This window comes from Camelus bactrianus, chromosome 6 (assembly GCF_048773025.1).
Source record: "Camelus bactrianus isolate YW-2024 breed Bactrian camel chromosome 6, ASM4877302v1, whole genome shotgun sequence".
Classification (NCBI taxonomy): domain Eukaryota; kingdom Metazoa; phylum Chordata; class Mammalia; order Artiodactyla; family Camelidae; genus Camelus; species Camelus bactrianus.
This window is the reverse complement of record NC_133544.1, coordinates 72,094,879-72,115,378: the sequence shown is the minus strand read 5'-3', so window position 1 is coordinate 72,115,378 and position 20,500 is coordinate 72,094,879. Positions and strand designations below refer to the sequence as shown.

Sequence of the window (20,500 nt, the reverse complement as noted above, 5' to 3'; positions counted from 1 at the left end):
GCTGATTGCACCTCTGTGTCCCCCATCACCAGTGAGCAGGCTGGAGGGCAGGAGCAGGACCTGGACCAGCCACTCTCCAAGGACACAGGGCTGAGCCAGACAGAAGGCAGTAGCAAGTAGATTGCTTCTCCCCAACACCAGTTTAGAAGCAGATGGGTTTGCTTCATAATATGTTTAATTTGAAATGGCAGCAGCCACTGTGCAGTTGTAACGAAATTAGCCACAGGGTATCCAGAGAAATGTACGCAGGCGGCCTCGGTTGGAGTTGAGCCAGCCAACCCAGGACTACTGCCCAGTCAGCTGTGGGCTGTCACATGGCCAGGACTGGATGGTGGCAGTGGCCGCCCAGTGCTGGAGGCATTGAGCCCGTCCTTCATGAGCATGCTGACCTCTGCCCCACCGTGGATTCTGGGTGGCACAGGTGTTCTGAGATGCCCATCCCCAGAGCTCCACCCCAGCGTGGTAGGGTTTCAGCCCTGAAGAAAGGGATCGAGGGCCTGCTGCAGAGCAAGCGCCTACTCACAAGCTGCCGGGAGCCGAGGCCTCTAGAAATTGGCAGAAGCAAAGTCTAGGTTTAGGAGTACTTTTCCCCAGAAAGAAAAGAGGCTACAAGTTCAAATAAATGGAGAGGGGCAATGCTTCTGGTGTCCTTGAGGAGAGGGTTTCCTGGCAGAGCCTCAACCAAGAGAAAGGTGCCTATCCTGGGAGGTGGAGGGGTGTCAGAGGGCTCAGAAGTTAGACAGCAAGGGCAGAGAGTCACCAAAGCCCTCCCAGAGAGCCCCAGAAGAGCCAGCATGCTTCCCAGCGAGTCCATTTTAAGCCACTGCCTGCTTTTCCTGGGCTGGTGGACTGGCCCCGATCTGAGGCCCATGGCGCTCGGCGGCCGTCGAGCAGCGGGGCCTGCCTGGAGGAGAGCGGCCGCATCTCTCCTTCCAGAGAAAGGCCTCTAGGTGCTGGGAAGTGGGGCGAAAGGTCTTGGGGTTAGTGGAAGTCTGCGTTGAAGGCTCTGCCGATGATTAGCCGCCTCACCTCACTGGTCCCAGCCCCAATCTCATATAGCTTGGCGTCTCGCAGAAAGCGGCCCATGGGAAAGTCATTGATGTAGCCATTGCCACCTGCAGCCAGGGTTTGGGCAGAGAAGGAAGAACAACGGCAAAAGTAATGGGCAGTGAGGAAAGCAAGTCATGTAAACAGAAGGCCAAGTGTATAGAAATGGGCCAGGAGGAGAGACTGATAGAAGAGAAGAAGCAAAAGGTGGTGAGAGGGAGAGTGTGGGAAATGCCTAGCTGGGGGAAGGTGGACAAGGGGCTGGAAGTGCTGAGGATACCAGGCGAAGGTGGGGAGAATCATCAGTAGACATGGAGAAGGGGATAAGCAGCTATACTGCACAGCACTGCCAGGCCCAGAGAGGTGAAGCAATTTGCACAGGTCACAAAGCAGTAGGGTCGTGACTCGAACCCAGGCTGTCTGGCTTGAGTCAGTGCTCTTAACCATGGTGCAGCATTGAAACGAGGCTGTTCCCTACTTCCCAGCATCCACAGGACCAGGTAGGGAGGGTGAGGGGGGCACTGGGGAAGGCAGTAGCAACGTGCAGCCTCTGGCACTTTCCCCATTTGCTTTTCTATGCCCTCCCAGTAAGTGGGGCAGGAGAAGCCTGAAGGTGCAGCTCAGCCGCAGCCCAGGGTGAGAAGTGGAGCCTCTCCTTGGAGGCAGCCACAGGCTCCAGAAGTGGGCAGTGGGGGCCACTCACCCAAACACTGAATGCCGTCCAGGGCCACCTGTGTGGCGCACTCGGCTGAGTAAAGAATCACACCGGCGCAGTCCTGCGGGAGGAGGCTCTGGATCAGGGAGGAGCCGGCCGGGGTCACACAGAAGGGGCCCAGCAGCCACCCTGGCCCTGGCCTGCCCTCTCCTGGGTCCGGCCCTGACCTTGGCGGTGCAGTGGCCCTCATCACAGGCCTTGGCGACATTGTAGACGTACTGCCGACAGGCCATGAGGCGGGTGTACATGTCTGCCATCTTCCCCTGCATCAGCTGTGCACAAAGGGAGGTCACAGGTCAGTGTGGAGACACGGTCCTCTCATGCTCACTCCCTGGTTACCAAAAGCAGGTCAGCAGTAGCAGTCTGACAGCTGGGGATGGGGACCCCAGGGCACAGAGAGATGGGACTTGCCTAGGATGACAGAGATGGTAGCAGGTCTGGAGTCAAAATGCCGTGGCCCTGTGGACACCGTGCCCTGAACCAGCCCCCCACCCACACCACCCTTACTACTGTTCCGCAGTGGCCTCGCCCAGGAAGCAGGACTAGAAATGCTGCTGCCTGCAGCTTCCAGCGTCCTGTTTATTCATCTCAAACAGGAAGGGCGGTGACAGGAGATGAAATTCCCGACAACTTACAAAGCCAGGTGGCATTATGAAGGCCTTGCAGGTGAAGGACAGTAAATGCCCACAGCACATGCCCTACTGGCTTGTCTGTTAGAGAAAACCTGAACCCAGCGAATAGTGCATCGCAGCCAAAACATCCCACTCACCTGGAAGTGGCCGATCTTCTGGCCAAAGGCCTCCCTCATGTGCAGGTAGGGAATGGTGTGGTCGAGGACGGCCTGCATGAGCCTGTGTTAAGGCGGGAAACGCTGGGAACGGGCCTCACTGTCGCCCACTGCCGGCTGGGGTGGCAAAATGCTAGGGCAGAGAGGCCTGAGGGACAGCAAGGCAAGGGGAGGCGAGGAGCTGGTGACCCAGTGAGAAGAAAAGGAGCATGAGGACTCGTCACCCCTGCTCAGTCACTGCACTGACTGCTCCTTCCTGAGACCAGGTGGAGTGGCGGGACCCCTGCGTAGACGGTTAGAGCCCAGGCACCCTGCTTCATGTTCTGAGTAACTGAACAGAATGGTTCCTCAGGCCTACTGTCCGCCGCTGAATGATATTTGCCTTCAGTGCAAAGAAAGTAAACATGAGAGGAAAGGTTCTTTTTTGTCTCCAGGAGAGAATGCTTATCGGTAGGGAGGTGGCTCCCATCAGCCCCCAAGTGGAAGGTACCACTTGCCAAGGAGGCTGCAAAAGCCCAGCCCCAACCACCCCCCGCAGCCTCGCACTCACCCAAGGGGCCCACCAGCCAGCACCAGCCGCTCCAGGTCCAGCCCACTCATCAGCACGTAGACGCCCTTATTTGGATGACCCAGGATGTTGGCAGCTGCCGGGAAAAGTGCTGGTCAGAGGGAAAAGGGCTATCACAGCTGCCTCACTTTTATGCAAGCTACTCGGTTTGGTAACATGGCTCTCTTCCAAGGCATGGAAATATGTCACCTGACCTTCAACTAGAGTTCCAGGTGAGGAAAAGGAAGAAAAGTTTACCACTTCCCATCAGAAATGGAGCTTGCTAGAGGGGACACCCGCCCCCTGCCACAAGACCAGACACAAAGGCCCAATCTTTAGATCTTCCCCTTCTCTCTCTCTCTCTAGGTAATTAGGCTTATTTATTTTTAGTGGAGGTACCAGGGATTGAACCCAGGACCTCGTGCATGCTAAACACATACTCTGCCACTGAGCTATACCCTCCCCCTCCCCTTCTCTTCTTGAGCTGCCTTGGATAGGAACAAAGAAAAGCTAGTTTTGTCTAGAAGTCATCCAACCTCTCCCTAGCGTTTTTGTTTTTGTTTTTACACCTGTGCTCATAAAGGAACCAGAGAATTACTCTATCCCCTAGGTTGAGTCTGCTCTGGTCAATATCACCCACCACCCTCCCCAAGGTGGTCCATGGAAGAGTCTGTCCAGGAGATGGGCCATTTAGTGCTGGTGACAGACATTGCTGGGTATCTCCCCATCCCAGAAGCCAGGACACTGGATGGCCTGGGGAGGTGTGGGCAGGAAGCTGAGTGTAAAAAGCTGGCACCACTGACATGCTGGCAGAGTCAGTGCTGGCAGAGTTTTTCCTGCTGATCAAGAAGGCTCTGCACCGACCGCCCCTCCCTAGATACTCCTTGTAACCACAGCAAACTTTTCCTGGGTGGCAGACTGTGGGGGAGACGGATAGTCTATGGCTGAGGCACACAGCAAACCTAACTGGTGATCTGATCTGTGCCCTCAGTCTTGGTAGCACACTGTGGGAATGCTGGCTCTCATGATCTGGAGCACTTTTGATTACACTTCAGAAAATACTCAAACTGAACTGCATTCCCTTCACCAATTCTGACTTCCATCAGTTTATTGAGATGGTTTTTAGCATCATTAATGAATACCTCACACAGGCTGTACAGGCAAATGTACATACAAGGAAGCCTGATGGACACGGGTGGGTAAGGGCAGATCTTACCTTTCTAATCTGGATACCAGAAAACCAGCCCCAGGCCCAGTATGTTATTCACATAGGAAACACTACCCTTTCCTGCAGCCACAGGCGGGCATACAGCTGCAGTGGCTCAGGCCAGGAAGGACAGCTGTCCAGCCCGAGTCCTACACCTACAGGCCAGTGGGCCAGCACCCAGTGGCAGGCCCACCATCTGGCCACATGCCATTGGTGAGCGAACAATGGTGAGGCTCTCCAACCCAGAGATGGGCTTTCTCAACCTGTGACAGGGTCAGGACATTCTCAGGGACTCACCAGGAACCTTGCAGTCCTCGAAGATTAGCTCACAGGTGTTAGAGCCTCTCATCCCCAGCTTGTCCAGCTTCTTGGAGGTGCTGAAGCCAGGCATCCCCTTTACGGGAACAAAAGGTGGCCCTCGTTACAGAGCACCTCCCAAGGGGCCAAGGAGAGGGAAGACCCCTGGGAAGTACCCATCTTTCCATCAAGTCCCCGTCCTTGCCTGGCACACCTGCGTTCTACTCCCCATGCCCCTACTCCAGAAGCACCAGCCCTAGCACCCGTACCCGACCGCAGCCTCCCCCGCTGCTGTTTCCGTTCCCCCCAGTTATCACCGGACCAGTTCTTTCCCAATGAAATGCCAGATCCCCGAGGCCCTCCTGACACTTCCTGGCTTTGTTTCCTTTCCTCAGGGGAAATCACTTTCAAGACACTCTCACCAGCCCACTTAGTTCCTTTGCCACCTTGTTCCTCTGCCACCTGTACCTGAGTCCCGCTCGGGATCAAATCAAGCACCTGATGCTTTGGCCTGTACTAATGGGACGCAGTATGTGTTGGCAGGTGCCCAGCAGAGTGCCACCGGGTGTTGCTTCCTTCCTCCAGAAGATAAGAGCACCCGACTCAACCTAGAGAGTTTCCATTTCAGCCACACCCTTTAGGTTACTCACTTTTCTTGTCCTCCAGTCCCAGTCAGCTACTCTCCCCAGGTCCCTGCAGAGGGCACTGCAAACCTTCATGCACTCATTCAGGAACCTCTCTACCAACTCCCCCGCCCTCCCTCTCCCCCTCGGTCACCAGGCAGATGGTTCCTTCACCATCACCTTTGCCTCTTCTCCCTTAACTCATCATTGTGCTTTGCTCACTAGCTCCTACACAGCTCACTTTCTCCCTCTCCAATTTTCCTTTCTCCTTACCAAAAAATTTGCTCAGTTCACTCCCATTCTTAAAAGCAAACTCAAACTCCCAACATTCCATTCTAACTCCTGCTCTGCCTCCCTCTTGCTTTTACTAACAAGATTTGGAAGTCTTCAGTCTCCACCGGCATCCTCACTCACACCTTGGTCTCCCACAGCTACCACATCCAAGTCCACCAGTGACACCCTCATTGTTAAAGCTGGTGGCCTCCTTTTAGTTCTCATCTTCCTGGACCTCCGTATGGCCTGGCTCCGTGGATGGCTTCACTGTCTTCAGACTTGATCCATCCTCCCTGGACTCCACTTTTTGGTCATTCTCCTTTCAGTCTCCTCTCCTACCTCAGCCCACCCCAGGAGGGAGCCTCGGCAGAGCATGCAGCACTGTCTTTGCTATCACTGCAAGGAGCTCATCTTTGGTGCCACTTTCAGGAAACAGAAGCCTCCCACTATACACTCCCCTACACTCACCTTCTCCACAATGAAGGCTGTGATGCCCTGAGAAGCTGGCACAACAGCCAGATCTGTCTTGGCGTAGATAACAAAGACGTCAGCATCGGGGCCATTGGTGACCCAGAATTTGTTGCCATTCAAGATGTAGTGATCTCCTAAGAACAGGGAGTTGGCTACTTGTGCAAACTGTGCTGGCCGGTCTGAGCCAGCCGGTCCACAGACCTCCCGCTGAGCAAGCTGCCCAGCTGGGAAACACTTCTGGAAACCCAGCAGAGGCCATCCCCAATCACTGCTCCCTCACCCCGAAGGTCTACTCATTTCAGCTCCCACATCAAGAGAAGCCTCACCTTTCTTTTCTGCTTTTAGCTTCATGGAGACAACATCAGAGCCAGCATTGGGCTCACTCATGGCCAGGGCTCCGATGTATTCACCGCTGATTAGCTGCAAGGAAAACCCCAAAGGGCCTAGTTATGACTTCAGAAGTACCCTGTAGGGGCTCACCAATACTGCTTCTTGCCTGTTCACATGACACCCCTTCAAACTTCTCTCAGACCAGGTATAGGTAAGGTCTCTCTTCTTTTCCCATTCCCCTTGCGAGGGAAGCTGGTCCCATCTTCTGTTTCTCAAAATGCTCTGCAGATATTGTCCAGTGACCAACCCAGGTGTTCTGGCCCTAATTTAAATTTTTTTGACTGAAGTATTTTAAAGCAAGTCCCTGACCTCTTCCTAACCCTCGCAGGTTCAGGGTGGCATGTGACAGACAGCAAGTCTCCCCAGTGGGAAAGGAGCCGCGTGCAACATGAGATCAGCGTGTGCACTTCCTCACCTTGGGGAGGTACTTCTCCTTCTGGGCCTCATTCCCGTTACGCACAATCTGGTTGAGGCAGAGGTTGGAGTGGGCACCATAACTGAGGCCCACTGCTCCAGAGGCTCGGGACACCTCCTCCATCACCAGCACGTGCTCCAGGTAGCCCAGGCCGGAGCCGCCATACTGAACTGGGGGGGGTGGGGGCAGGTGGGAATGGAAAAGGCAGCCCAGGGAAAGTCAGGACGCTGATAGGAATCTTACATTTACTTGTGGCAGAGAAACACCCCGGCAGTACATATTTATTCTAAGTTCCCTCTAGTAAGGTTACCAACGTTAACAGGCCAATGCTATGGAGCCAGCTTATTAACTCACAGAACTGATTTTGCCTACTGCCTCAGGTCAGCTGAGGTGTGGTTCACAAGACAGTCAGTGCTAAGACCACTGCTTGATCTGGAGTTTTCCGAACTCCCCAAATCACCTAGGAACTTATGAAACATGGGGAGTTTAAGGTGATCCAAGTGAACCACACTGACCTAATCCTGTTGTCTTCTTGATATCACTGCTTAAGAAAGGGAAGAGCTTAATCTTCTCTGGGCTGACAGTTAATGGGCGTTTCTCAGGTCCAAGAGGGAGAAGGTTCTGGATTTCTTTGAGTATACTCTTTCCCCAACTTTCCTGCTTCTTTTGAGAATGGTGTTAAAGGACATGCAGGAGAAGTTCTCTGTAGGGAAAGAAACTAGACTCACCAGGGGCTGTGATGCCCAAGACTCCAAGGTTCCCCAGCTGCTTCCAAAACTCCTGCCAACAGAATGGAGTGAGTGCAGTGGGTTGTGAGAAGGCAGCCAGTCACAGGTGCCTGGCACACCTGGGACAACGAGACCCAAGCACCTCACAGAAAGGGGCCGCATTGTTAGGGAGCTGTCATTTACCAGAAGACTGTGTGAGTCCTTCCAAGCAGCAGTGCAAGTCCCAGCCTCCCCCAGCCCAGCTCCCAGACTGTCCCCCTCCCCGCTCAGTGTGGGCCTCATGACTCACTCGCAGGTTCTTGAATTCATTGCTTCGATCAATCTCCTGGGCCTGGGGGGCTAGGTGCTCCTGAAGAAACTTAGAAATGGTCTGACGAAGCTAGAGGGAGAGAGGGGGACGGACACCACTGAAACAGTACATTATTGCCCTTGAGGACAGCGTCTCCACTACTGAGCACACCTTCAGGAAAACAGGCCACAAGTAACCTCAGCAAACAGCATCAAACTGAAACTTAGAGGTCCCACCAGTTTATGCTTCCTCAGAGGTGATCTTCACCTCCCTTTCTGAAGATTATTTCTAAAATGTCACTCCCCTGCATAAATCTTCCACGGCTTTCCATTGTACTTAAAAGACAAACTCCTTATCCAGGACTGGAAGGCCCTGGGTAAGGCGACTCCATTAGGCCCTTCCCCAGTACCTTCCTCCCCATTCACTGTGCTCCAGCCACATACTCTGCAGTGTCAGGCTCTTTTCTGCCCCTGAACCTTTACTAAAGAGATTAGAAACTCTCTCTCTTTTTAATGGAGATACTGGGGATTGAACCCAGGACCTCGGACCTTCTGCAAGCTAAGAATGCACTCTACCATTGAGCTACACCCACCCAGCCACCCACTCCTAAAAACTCCTCTTATCAGGAAAGCCTGAAAACTAGAATTGAACACTTTCTGCCTGACGTGATTCAAAGTTCTGTCTGCAGATGCAGATGGTGACTGGAGTTCTGGGCAAGCTCAGGCACTTGCTTAGAGCCAAAGGAGAATCACCCGGGAACTTCAAGTCAGCATCCAAGTGAACAGTCTCCTTCCTCCACGAAAGGCTCTGGTTTAGTCTCATTAGTAAGGACATCTTTCAAGTGTCTGTTCAACTTTGTGCTTTGATCGGATAGGCTGAAGAATGATAGTAGACTACACTGTGAATTTCAACCCCCCCACCCCCGACCCTGAGGTGTGTATTCGAAAAAGATCCCAGTGGTGGTTATTAACCAGGTTTGAGAACCATGGCCTTAGACAGTGTTGAGATGTAAGAAGAGTTCAGCCAGCCAGAGGGCCCTTTCTCCACACGCGAGTAGCTCTGCCAGTCCTCCACCAAAACACCCTGTCTTCCGGGAATGTTTCTGTCCTTGACTATTTCTAGTCTAACTCCAGCAGCCGGGCCTTGCTGCCTTCACACAGTAGAGGCTGAGGCTCGCAGCCACCCCGCGCTGGAGCTCCTACAGTCCCCGCCCGATCACACGCCGCGGCTGGATGAACGCCAGGCAGGAGTGCGACCACGGGCAGGGAGATGGGGCCGGGAAAGGGGTCAGGCTCCCTACCAGCTTCTGCTCCTCGCTTAACCCATTGATCGCGTCGTCCACAGGCAACAGAGAGTTGGCCCGCTGGGTAATCAAGCCGGCGAGCGGCTGCAGTAGCGGCTGCAGCCTCCAGTTCGCCACGCGCCGCCCCAGTAACCAAGCTGCAGTCGCCATCTCTTCTTTGTGCTGAGAGCGGGAGCAGTAGCAGCTGCAAGCCAGCCCTGCTCGTTCCACCAATAACCGGCTTCGCTGCCGCCACCCAATCGGCGAGGAGGGGTGGGTATCCAGCAGCCAATCACCTTCCGCGCTACTCTCAGCGGTGACCGTCCGCGGACAGACAAGGGGCCGCTGTGCTTGCTCCGGTGTGGGACCTGTTGGCGTCATCCCCAGTTGGGTCTTTTTTAAGTTGAGGAGCAAGAAAAGTGTCTTCTTTTTGAAAAGATGATATAGTATCTCCCCTACGACGAAATAGTAATCCCTAACCGCAGGTGTCTATTTCTGTGGGAAAGCAAGTGTTACAATAGCAAACGGAAAAGCCCACTGATTGTCCCATGCTTGGCAATACATTGTTAAAACAAATCTGGGATAGCTAAAACTCAGAAAGGAGCGCTCGCTCTAGTGTGCACGGTGACTATAACTCAGTAAAATTTGCTTTGTTATGCAAAAGGGTTTTTGGTTTTGATTCGAGTTTTGTGGGAAGGGGGTTGCTAAGGAGTTGCTGTCTTCCAAATTATTTGATGCACAGAAAAACGGCAGTCAGGACTTACTTTTAACGGGGTTGGGTGGATGGGGAGACAGGAAAGGAAGAGTTGTGTGAGGGGAAAGAGGAGAGCTGGTGAAGTTCAGCCTCTGTCTTCCTCCGCCCTTGCTGTTTTCCTCCCCTGTGGGAGTAGGGGCGGGAACGGGTCAGTGCCCTTGAACAATTAGTCTCAGGTAGATCAGGCCCTGAGTGTGGGAACAGCCTTGCAGTCCTGCCACCTAGCTGTGGGGCTTTGGACAAGTTTCTTGGATCTTTTCAGACTAATTCATCATCTGTAAAATATCTATAAAATGAAAACACCACCAACCATTGCAAGGCTGTTAGGAGGAGTAAAGGAGATTTACATATTTGATGACAAAGCTTTTTTTTGGTGGGGGAGTGAGGGAGATAACTAGGTTTATTTATTATTTTTAATGGAGGTACTGGGGATTTAACCCAGGACCTCATGCATGCTAAGCACAGCATTCTACCGCTGAGCAATATCCTCCCAATGACAAAGATTTTTATTCCTTCTTACAGTGCCCCATTAGTCCAAGGTCTCAAATAGACCTAAGACGAAAGTCGGGCTCTGTCAGCTTGTCCAGACCAAAATACTTTCTTCTTCATATCAAGGGTCCCCTAGTTGGAGAAGAGGGTTCCCCTGTAAACTGCAAATAGAGGTTCTCCTAGACCCCAAGCACGGTCTTGACTCCCACATTACCCTATTTTCAAGGGCCATTGGGGTAGAATGTTTTTCTCCAAGACTCTGTACTACCCCTAGGAGAGCTCAACACGGTGAGAACCAAGAGCCCAAACTTCAAGGAGGGTGGTAGTGCCCCTAGCTGCTTAAAGGCCAAAATGAAGACTAAAAAAGTCCACTGGATTTACCTACAGGCAAGTCGTTGGTGACCTCGAAACTGAGCAGGAACTTGTGGGGCCCTCACAGGTACAAAAGCCCCTCTGTGTCCCTGTTTCTTGTTTGTAGAAAAAGACTTTAGTCTCCTAGGCCTTCCCTGAGTTCCAAAGAACAGACTCGAGCAGTTACTAACTAGGGAAGCAAGGGAATGAAGAAACAAAGGAAAAGCAGTCAAGAAACAATAGTGCAGCAATAAAACAGAGTCCTAGTTCCTCCTCAAGGGATATATGAACCTATCTGTCATATATCTGAGTTATTATGCAGAAACTAAGACATCCCACACACAGGTGGAGGTTAGTGATCACAAACACTAGACCCTAGATGATTAAAATTACTGAAACATCACTCTGTTACTTCACTACACACCAATCAAAAGAAAGTCATGCACCTTGCAGCCCTTACCCCAAATGTTGCCTTTAAGAACCCTTTCCTGGAAGCCACTGGGGATTCAGGTTGTTGAAAAATTAATCAGTCAATCTAGGAAAGAAGTGGAAAATTTTATTCAAGCCAAATTTGAAGATTATAACTTGAGAACAGTATCTCAGAAAGCACTGGGAACTGTTTTGCCCATTAAAAGTCAAGGCACAGTTATATAAGTTTTTTTTTGAGACAGAGGGCTGTACATTAAATGACATATTGACAGCTTACACAATCCAGATCTAAGTGTCATTGTGGCCTCTTACAAGATCAAGAAGAAATGTCATCTTTTAAGGACATATCTTGTTGATGTTAGAAAAACATTGCTCTTAATGGTTGAGCAGGCATTTCTGCCAATGGAAGAGGTTTGGTTGATGCATAATGCAGATACACAATGCACAGTGGGGAAAGAGGAGGCCAAAGGGCAGAGAAAGTTTTTTATGTTTAAATATTTCTTATCTTGCCATAAAATGTTTATTTTATTTCACAATTTCCCTCTTTTGAGCATTAATCTTTTGATAGATGGCATTAGATGATCAAATATTTTGTCCCTGGATGCCAGGGTGGTTGCTTGCCTGCCCTGACATCTATTATGTCCCTTGAGGCCCGGTCCTAATAGCCCAGTTCTCACTTTTTGGGGGTTATATTAGCAGGATATTTGGCAAGGACCTACAGTCAACTCCAAGTTGCCCAGGAAGACTTAAGCCTATTTTCCTTGCATGTGCATTATATATGTCCATTATTTTATAGAGAACTATAGACATGATCTAGATTCAAGTCATTCAGATGTCATTATTGTTGGGCCAACTGATGTCCTTCAAAGTCCAATGACCTCCATTCCTAGGCTCTCAGATGTCTGACATTCTTTACTGAGCGTGTTTCCCCTAACAAACTAATAGCCCCAGGTAATGCCTACCTTATCAGAATCAAACTCCGTTGCCCTTCATGGACCCTAAACCTCTTACCTCACCTACAACCAATCAGAGACTTGTGCACGAGCCGATAAGCCATCTTGTGACCCTACCTTATAAAATACCACAACAACCAGCCCTCAGTGCTCACACAGGCACCCCTTGCCTGTTTGGCTTGCTGTGGTCAATGACGGTGTACCCTAATACACTCCTTTCTGTTCCCATACTTTATCTCTGGTAAATTCTTTTACCAGCCCGTGTGTCACTAGCTTACCAACGGGCCATGTTGTGTGCCCCACAACTATTATCTTAGTATAAATAAATGACACACAGCATGAAAGGCAAGAAACTTTCAGCTTATAAGTTCCACAAACTGTAATTTAAATTCTGGTAGGAGCAACAATGTCATTAACAAATACTTAAGCCAAGATCCCCCTGAACCAAACCATTTTTCTAGTATTTCCCCTAAACTGGGAAGAGGATTGTTCAAAGCAGGAATTTGACTCTTCATGGGTCATGAGTTAACAAATATCATGGCCAAATGGTCATACCATTGGAAAACTGATAGAAACCAGAGTGCATGCATTAAAGGTAGATTGACAGGTTGGCAGGGGCTGTTTCCAAGACTGCCTGTAAGTGAACTTGGGCCAAACCAATTGTGCATCTCCCTAACCAACCTGGGGAGAGCCAAGGTTATAAACTGGTTCCATAATTCACTGGGTCCTTTCAGGAGCTGCCCAATATTTAACCTCTAATGAAAAGGACCATTATGGACAGGTTCAGAACAGGCATCATTAATTGGCCAGGTAAATGAGTCTCACTCTGTGATAGTGGTAATAACAATAGCTTACATGGTACTTGAGTTTCTTTCTTTTAAAATAAAAATTTCTAAGGGTCATCCAACTAGAATCTTGGGGAGGAGAAAACCACCAAGGAAATCTGGGAGTATTGGACATAGGTAATTGGCCACAAGCTCAGGAATTGGATTGATTTTTGAAACTTCCAAATGATTGAGCTCATTTGGTTGATAAGTAAAAGTGTGAGTAACTGTCAAAGTAATCCATACACAGGCGTGGTCCAGCATCTTTAGTCATCTGTCTACTTCAGATGTTTTCTTCTCATCCTGGTCTGGTAGTGCCAGTCTTAGTTGAAGTTGAGTGTCAGAAACAGAAATTGCAATTCTTTCAGAAGATGTCTGATATGGTCCTTTCTAACGTGGCCGTAAAGTGTCCTCTATCTGACGTCTTTTCCAGTATGCATAATCGCCTTGTTGTGGATCTTGGCAAATCCGATCCTCACCCAGAGTTAGATTATGGTTATAAATTTAACAAACTTAATGTCCTTTTAATGGCTAAACATTATAAGGAGCTATCTGGAAAGTGAGTCTTACATAGTAAATATGGATCTCAATTAACAAAACTAGAAATTAACAGTCACTGAAACATAATCTTTATCTCTCTAAAATTACCTTTATTTCTACCAAATATAGCCAAATTAAGACTAATTTGTTTGCAAAATAAGTCTGGTTAACTGACACATAGGCTATTTTAAATTGGCTGTGCTGGAACTTTTCATAAGGAATGTCAGATTGAATTTTTAAAAACCTCAAGGCCAGGAAAGCCATGCCAAGGACATATCACAGATTCCACCTGTGATATCTATAGATGTGGTTGAATTCCTCTGCTCTTAAGGTCACCAAAATACCTTGAAATCTCTGCACCTGTTAGGGGGTAGCCTTCCACAGATACTTGAGAAAGCTTCTGGGAACCTAAGACTTTCCAAATTCTGGAGGGATCAGGTAAAGGGAAAAGATAAATGTTTCAATTCTACTTAGAAGTGTAATTTACCAAACTGCTGTAAGTCATAGCTTGAGTGGACAGGTTTCTCTTTATCTGGAAAACACAGATGAAAAACCAGTAACATTTCAGGCAAAAACCAAAAATTATTACCATATTCATAAGTTCACTCAGTTCTATGTCCTATTAGTCCTATGACTAATCCTTGATCTTAATCTTCTGTTAACAGTTTTATGAAGCCTTCAGGTTTTTCATTAGAATTCTTTAATTTCTTACCCAGTTCAGTGGTATGATCTGAAAGTTGTCAGAAACTTGGACTTGTCAAAAAGTCCTTTCTATGAATCTTCTTGAAGTAGAAGCATTTTTGCAAAAGCATCAGAATATGACAATAACTGTCTAAAATGTAAAAAAGACTTTAAAACGCAAAGTTAAAGATCTGATTACAATGCAATTGAAAAGAAATTTGGTTACTGCTGCAACATACAACAATTTAAGATAATTACTAAAATTATGACTGATAACATTTTACCAGGACATACCAGATTTTTTTTTTTTGGAATTCCATATAATTTCTAGAATATTAATAACATTTTTCCATATGATACAACCCTAGAAGTTCTATCATCACTCATTTAAACAATGCTTCCCATGTAATTTTATATATCAGTTAAGCCTAATTAGGTGAATGTTGATCTCTGAGGTGGAGAGAAAGAAAATATTTTGAAGTGTTCCAGGGACCCTTTGGAAAACCTCAAAGTTAGCCAGAAGTCAAACAAACTTTATTTAGAGTTTGATGTTCAGGAAGTTTGTCAAAATATCAAAAAAGTTTCAGAACACCTGGTCAAATAGAATCACAGATTACTGTGAAATTATACCCATTCACTTAACCAAAATGATAATAAAAGATCTCAAAGATTATAATAAATCATTAAACATAAAGAGAAACTCACACAATCTATTACCAAAAGCAGTTCAATATTTTAAGAAAACTTTGTCCTCTTAGAAAAACTAAATTCAAGTTTTTGTATCACTTTACCTTTGAAATTTATTTTCTTAATTAAATTCAATCTTAGCCAACCCTGACCATACACAAAACTCTCTCAGTGTTTCTCCTCCCCAAACCTTCCACAACTTTCTGTATCCATGTTAATCTGTCTCTTGTTTTCTTTTCCATTCAGAAACAACCAGCTCTAGGACAAAGCCACCTTTTTTCCTTTAACAAAATGCATTTCTATTTCTTATACCCTTTTCCACTGAAAATGTGCCTCCCACTTTCCTTGCATACTGAAATGTTTCCCTTATTATATTTTAAAATAGTAGCTTTAATTACATATATCACAATTTTTAATGTTAATACCTTAATCTCCAGCAAAAACCAAGACATAAGTGGTTGTGAACTATTTGCCATACCAGCACTTCCTGATTGGAAAACTTATGCTTTAGTCTTCCTCTCTGAAGAAGGAAAAGGTAGGTAAAATTAGACCCACCCAGCAATTAATGTTCCAATATTTTATCCTATTTTAAACGACCTGGGATAGTCAACAAAATCCCATCATTTGACTTGACTCAGCAAGAAAGTCTGGAAAGACTATTCTTAAGTAGACATTCCTAAGACATAATTATTCCTAAAGAGTTTACCTAAAAATCTCTTATCTTATTTATCTCTATTTTAGTTACTCAAATTTTCATCATTTTTCTTGCTGACAAACTTTGTAGCAGGAATAATAAGGTCTTATTTGAGTTCTAGTAAACCTAGGTACAATAGAAGTATTTTACTTAACGTTGATGACTCTGAAGACATGTCTGTATTAATCAAACCACCAAACTTAAGCTAATTTTAGTACCATATATTAATTCAATACTGAATATTTCCTAGATCACATGAACCCAAAATTCATTCTGGCCAGTTTCTTTTATATTTCTGTGTATTTATGTAAGTGCTTAATTTCCCTTAAGCCAGTTAAGTAGAACTCTTTTACAAATTAATTTTGGCAATACCACACATCTACAACACACATAGATAGGCACAAACACACAGGGACCTCATAGTTCCCATTCCAAAATTTCAGCCAGGAATCAGATGCAATGATATAGAGCCCATCAGTTACAAAAGAGGTTGGATTCAAACTGGGTTTCTGGCAGCTGCTACAAAAGAGGTTGGATTCAAATTGGGTTTCTGGCAGATGCCAGAAATCAAGGTTACCTGTCTAGATGGTTAAACTCTTTTTACTAATATTTTGGAGAAGACAGTTAGGAATTCTATTTGTCCTTGACCAATCAAGCTCCAAATTACCTAACCCCTTTTCTGAAATTTGCATTTTAAAACTATGGCAGAGATAAGGTTTCCAGGAGAAGGTTAGGTAGAACAATTGCATCTCAAAGACATAGGAGGAGAAAGTCAAGTTCCTTCTAGGAACTTTGTTCCTTTAAGGCCAGAAAAAATTTTTTTTCCTCTGTACTTACAAATCTCTTAAGACAAGAAACCTAGATTTGTAAAACAAGGACAGTTGTTTTACCTCAAAGAATTGGGTGGCTGCCTCAAAGATATCAAAGGACTGACATACTCATTCACCTATGTTGGAATGTTTTACTTTCCTTTATTTAGCCTAGGGGAGGAGGCCCCCCCAAAGCATTCTTGTCAGGCTCTGAATATCAGCTATGGTCAGTTCAGTCAGACTGTCATTGGCCTCTCAGGTTGATAATCCATTTCCAAACACTTTTGAGGATTCTCCCTGGGTTTAAGGAATTCTTTTACTACGGTTTGATCTTTGATCTGAAGAGGCTCGCCTAGAGCTTCAGGTGTTCCCATTTCTAAAGGTAGTCTTTAATAGTGTCTTCAGAGTGGAAAGGAAATTCAGACAGAAGATAACTAGAATAGGTACTCAACGGAGGATAAATAGGAGCAATCAAGTTTTAGTTACCTTTTAGATCATTTATCTTTCATTAGCCTTCTACAACAAATCTTTCAATGAGGCTATTTTGGAATTTTGAAGACTTTGGGGACTTCCGCATACCAATTAAGATAGGTGCATAGTTTTAGAGATCTCTAAAATTTCAACAATTTAGATGTTTCTCCAACTTGAAGGATTCACAGAGCTAGCCCTATACATATTTTCCCTGCTAATCTAGTTTTAGAAAAGAGAAAAACACCACTGTTGTTTCCAGTACCCTGCAGGCACAGAAGACTGCCAGCTTTAACTGTGCATTCAAATGTCAGGTTTTTGGTTTTGTTTTGTTTTTTTTTAATCTCTACCTCCCTCAAAATTCAGTTTTGGAGCACCAAAAGAACCCCATCTTGGCCATTTCAGGGCCAAGTTTCCTTTAGTTCCCAGTCAAATACTTGCAAGCATATATAAATCCAGCTGATATTCCCATAGGTGGCTGTTTGCATAGGCTCTGTTTGGCTTTTGAGGCATCATTTCCTAATATTAATTTTATAGTCTAATTCAGATCTGAGAGATAAGATCTGAAAAACCTTCTGGGGACAGTGTGTTCTCACATATGTGCTGCTTCTAAGCACAGACGTTACCCAGTGATTATTTTAAAAGGAGAGTTGTTTATTTATTTATGAGATGGTTGATATTTACCAAAAGGAATAGACCTAAGGTTTAGAAGCACCAGTGGGAGAGCTTTTGGCCATGTAAGATCAAAAGACTCTGAGAGTTTTGCCAATTGGGTTATTTTTTTGTTATTGTTGTCTGAGCATTACTGAAAATATTACAGCACAGCAGAAAGATTCAAAGGGCTCCACGTGGTGTTTTGAAATTCATCCCAACTGAAGGCTGAGGACCTGTGGGTTGGACAGACAGCCAAAGTCCAAGACCTTCAGCACTTCCTTAGTGTCAGGATCTACTTTCAATGGTCTCCTGATCCAGGGCTGAGACCTCAGGAACATAATTATCTCTCTTCCTCCTGCAGTTTGAAGGACATACCTCTCACCTGGCCTCTCTGAATCTGCTTCATCAGAATTGACATAACTTGCTGTCTTCTTGTGGAGCTTCTTGCTGGAAAGAATGGCCATCTCCACGCACACGTGCTTGTTGGTGTGGAAGTCGTTGCCCTGGTGAACGTAGTACTTCTCGATGTTGACCCAGGCTACTTTCTTTGCAATTTTGGCAAAAGAGGAAACTGCCGAATGGGTTTTAATAGTACCATGTGTTTCTGTCTACCAATCTTGAAGATTGGGGATGGTAAGCACAGTGGAAATGCTGCATTATTGGCCAAATATCACAAATGGATTTAATGATTTGTCCTGTAAAGTAAGTCCCTCGGTCACTATGCTACTCGGGAGGGATTCCCCAAACTAGAATTATTCTTTCCAGTAACAGTTTACCTACTGTTAAAGCCATTGCTCTTCTGCTGGGAAAGGCTTCAACCCAATGTGAGAACATACACACCATTACCAAGATATATTTATAACTGTGAGGTGCTAGCATTTGGATGAAGAGTCCAAGGGTTCCTTAAAGAGGAGAGAATGACTCTGTGACCCATGGAGTGGTTTTTTCAGACGTATTTAGGACAAATAGTTCCTTGAGCATATGCCTGGTGGGCTACCCTAGGGGAAGGCTTCCAAATATACTGTTTTTGTCATAAAATCATTTTCTCAGAAGCCAATGGGTCATGGAACGTACCTGCTGAAGTAAGGGTAATTGAGCCCCTACAGGCACTATGGTCTCTTATTTGGTCTAAACCAGACATGAGCAGTAGGATCAAAGAATCATCTTTTCTTCTTTCATTTTTGTTTTTCATCTTCTGGGGCTGATTCTTGAGCCTGTAGGAGAAATTTCTTAGGAGTTCCACTAGGCTTAGGTTTAAGTGGTGACATTCTCAGAGCTGGGCAGGAACAGGGCTTAAAGCAGCTTGTTTTGCTGCTGAGTAGGCGAACTGATTCCCTTTGGCCTCTATTGAACCAGACTTGGAATGTCCAGGTATTTTGATAATGGTCAATTGCTTAGGAAACTGTGTAAAGTAATAGATCTGAGACTAGTTTCCCATTCTTTATGGGTTGACCCAAGGATGTAAGAAATCCTCTTTGCCTCAGAGCATTCCAAAGTCATGAGCCACTCCAAAATCACAGCAGCTATTGGTGTAAATATTTTCTATGTTACCTTTGACTAGCTGGCAAGCCCTGATTAGAACTAGTTGTTCAGCTTGTTGTGTGAACTTTGCTTCTGGTAAATAAGAACTCTCAATTATGTCCACAGTGGATGTAACTGCACATCCAGCTAAATAATGTCCCCGTTCATCCTCTAAGTAAGATCCATCTGTAAACCAAATTAAATCAGCATTATCAATAAGGGTCTCTTGTAAATCACTCCCAGAAGTAAGAAGATAATCAGATAGTAGAATGCAGTCGTAGTTGTTTTCTTCCCGTGGTGCTGCAAGGAGAGTTGCAGGGCAAAGATCGTTGCATCTAGCCAAAGTAATATTAGGCAAAGAGAACAGTAATATCTCATAAGAGGTGAGTCAGCTTACAGAAAAGTGCTGAGGATGAGAATATTAGAGAGATTTGACTGAGTGGGGAACATAGACAGTCCAAGGAGATCCCATTCTGAGCTCTTCAGTAGCTTTGCACAAGAGAGCTGTTGCTGAAACTCCTCTCATACAGCAGAATCTAGCTGCTGGCTGTAATATCCCACAGGTGGATGCTGGTTTTCGTGCCTCTGGGTTAACAGGCCTAGGGTTTCCTTTATCTTCATGCACAAAGAGAAAAATGGGAATTTATAATTAGGATGGCCTAATGCCTGAGTCAATGAAGATTTTAAGGTGTCTACAATCTTTTCTCCTTCCATTGTACATTCAGTTGGGTCTGGTTGGTAAGATGTAACATATAGATGCATTAGGCAATAAGGGAAAAATTAGGTAACCAATTCCAATAATAATGAGTCAGACCTAGAAGACCTCTCAGCTGTTTTTTTGTTTTGAGGAAGCCAGGATTGCCTTAATTCTTTCAGAACTAATTAACAATCCTTCCTTAGATACAACTGTCCCAAATATTTCACAATTGGTAAACAGAATTGGTGCTTGTTCTTGGACACCTTATGCCCCCTGGAAGCTAATTGTTGTAACAGAGGGGTAGTGTCTTTTTGAGAGTCCTATTCTCTTCTAGAGCACAAAAGTAAATCTCCTACATACTGGATTAGGACACAGCCATTAGGAAAGTGAACATCAACCAAGTAAGCTTTAAGTATTACAGAAAAATAAGTGGGGCTTTCAGTATAGCCTTGTGGCATAATTGTCTAGGTATACTGACGATCTTCCCACATTAAAAAAAAAAAAAAAAAGAGGTGCTGGCTTTCTTCCTCTTCTGGATTGTTAAAGAATGCACTACATAGGTCTATTGCTGAGAAGTAACAGGTGTCTGCTGGAATGGCTGAGGATTAGGAACCACAGGGTGGTGAGGGAGCACGGTAGTATTTATAGCTCTTAGGTCATGAACAAACCTCCAGTCTTTTACATTTGGCTTTTTTACTGGCAAAATCAGGGTGTTACAAAGGCTAGTACAAGGGATTATAAGTCCCTTATCAATGAATCCCCGTATAATAGGTCTTACTTCATTTAATGCTTCTGGACTAAGTGGATATTGTTGAATATTGGGTAGAGGCTTGGAATTATCAAATTACTTTTATGGGAGTAGCTGACTTGATTTTCCC

The 20,500-nt window shown here is 46.0% G+C and overlaps 2 protein-coding genes and 1 pseudogene across 2 annotated transcripts in view; all 3 read right to left on the bottom strand.

Annotated features, from left to right (window-relative positions):
• Positions 1-157: 157 nt before the first annotated feature.
• On the bottom strand, positions 158-9,286 carry IVD (isovaleryl-CoA dehydrogenase). Its single transcript, XM_010965140.3, has 12 exons — positions 9,090-9,286; positions 7,790-7,879; positions 7,501-7,552; positions 6,773-6,942; positions 6,294-6,387; positions 5,965-6,101; positions 4,601-4,697; positions 3,100-3,193; positions 2,532-2,613; positions 1,930-2,034; positions 1,751-1,823; positions 158-1,115 (listed from the first exon to the last, which is right to left on the bottom strand). The coding sequence occupies exons 1-12, from the start codon at positions 9,240-9,242 to the stop codon at positions 982-984; spliced, it is 1,281 nt and encodes a 426-aa protein (XP_010963442.1). The 5' UTR covers positions 9,243-9,286; the 3' UTR covers positions 158-981.
• A 182-nt stretch (positions 9,287-9,468) lies between these two features.
• On the bottom strand, positions 9,469-18,196 carry LOC141578036 (small ribosomal subunit protein eS17 pseudogene; annotated as a pseudogene).
• Positions 18,007-20,500, bottom strand: part of KNSTRN (kinetochore localized astrin (SPAG5) binding protein) — a 19,891-nt gene continuing 17,397 nt past the window's right edge. The window contains exon 8 of the transcript XR_012507626.1: positions 18,007-19,540. The gene's annotated coding sequence lies outside the window, so the exon portion shown is untranslated. The remainder of the gene's footprint in view (positions 19,541-20,500) is intronic.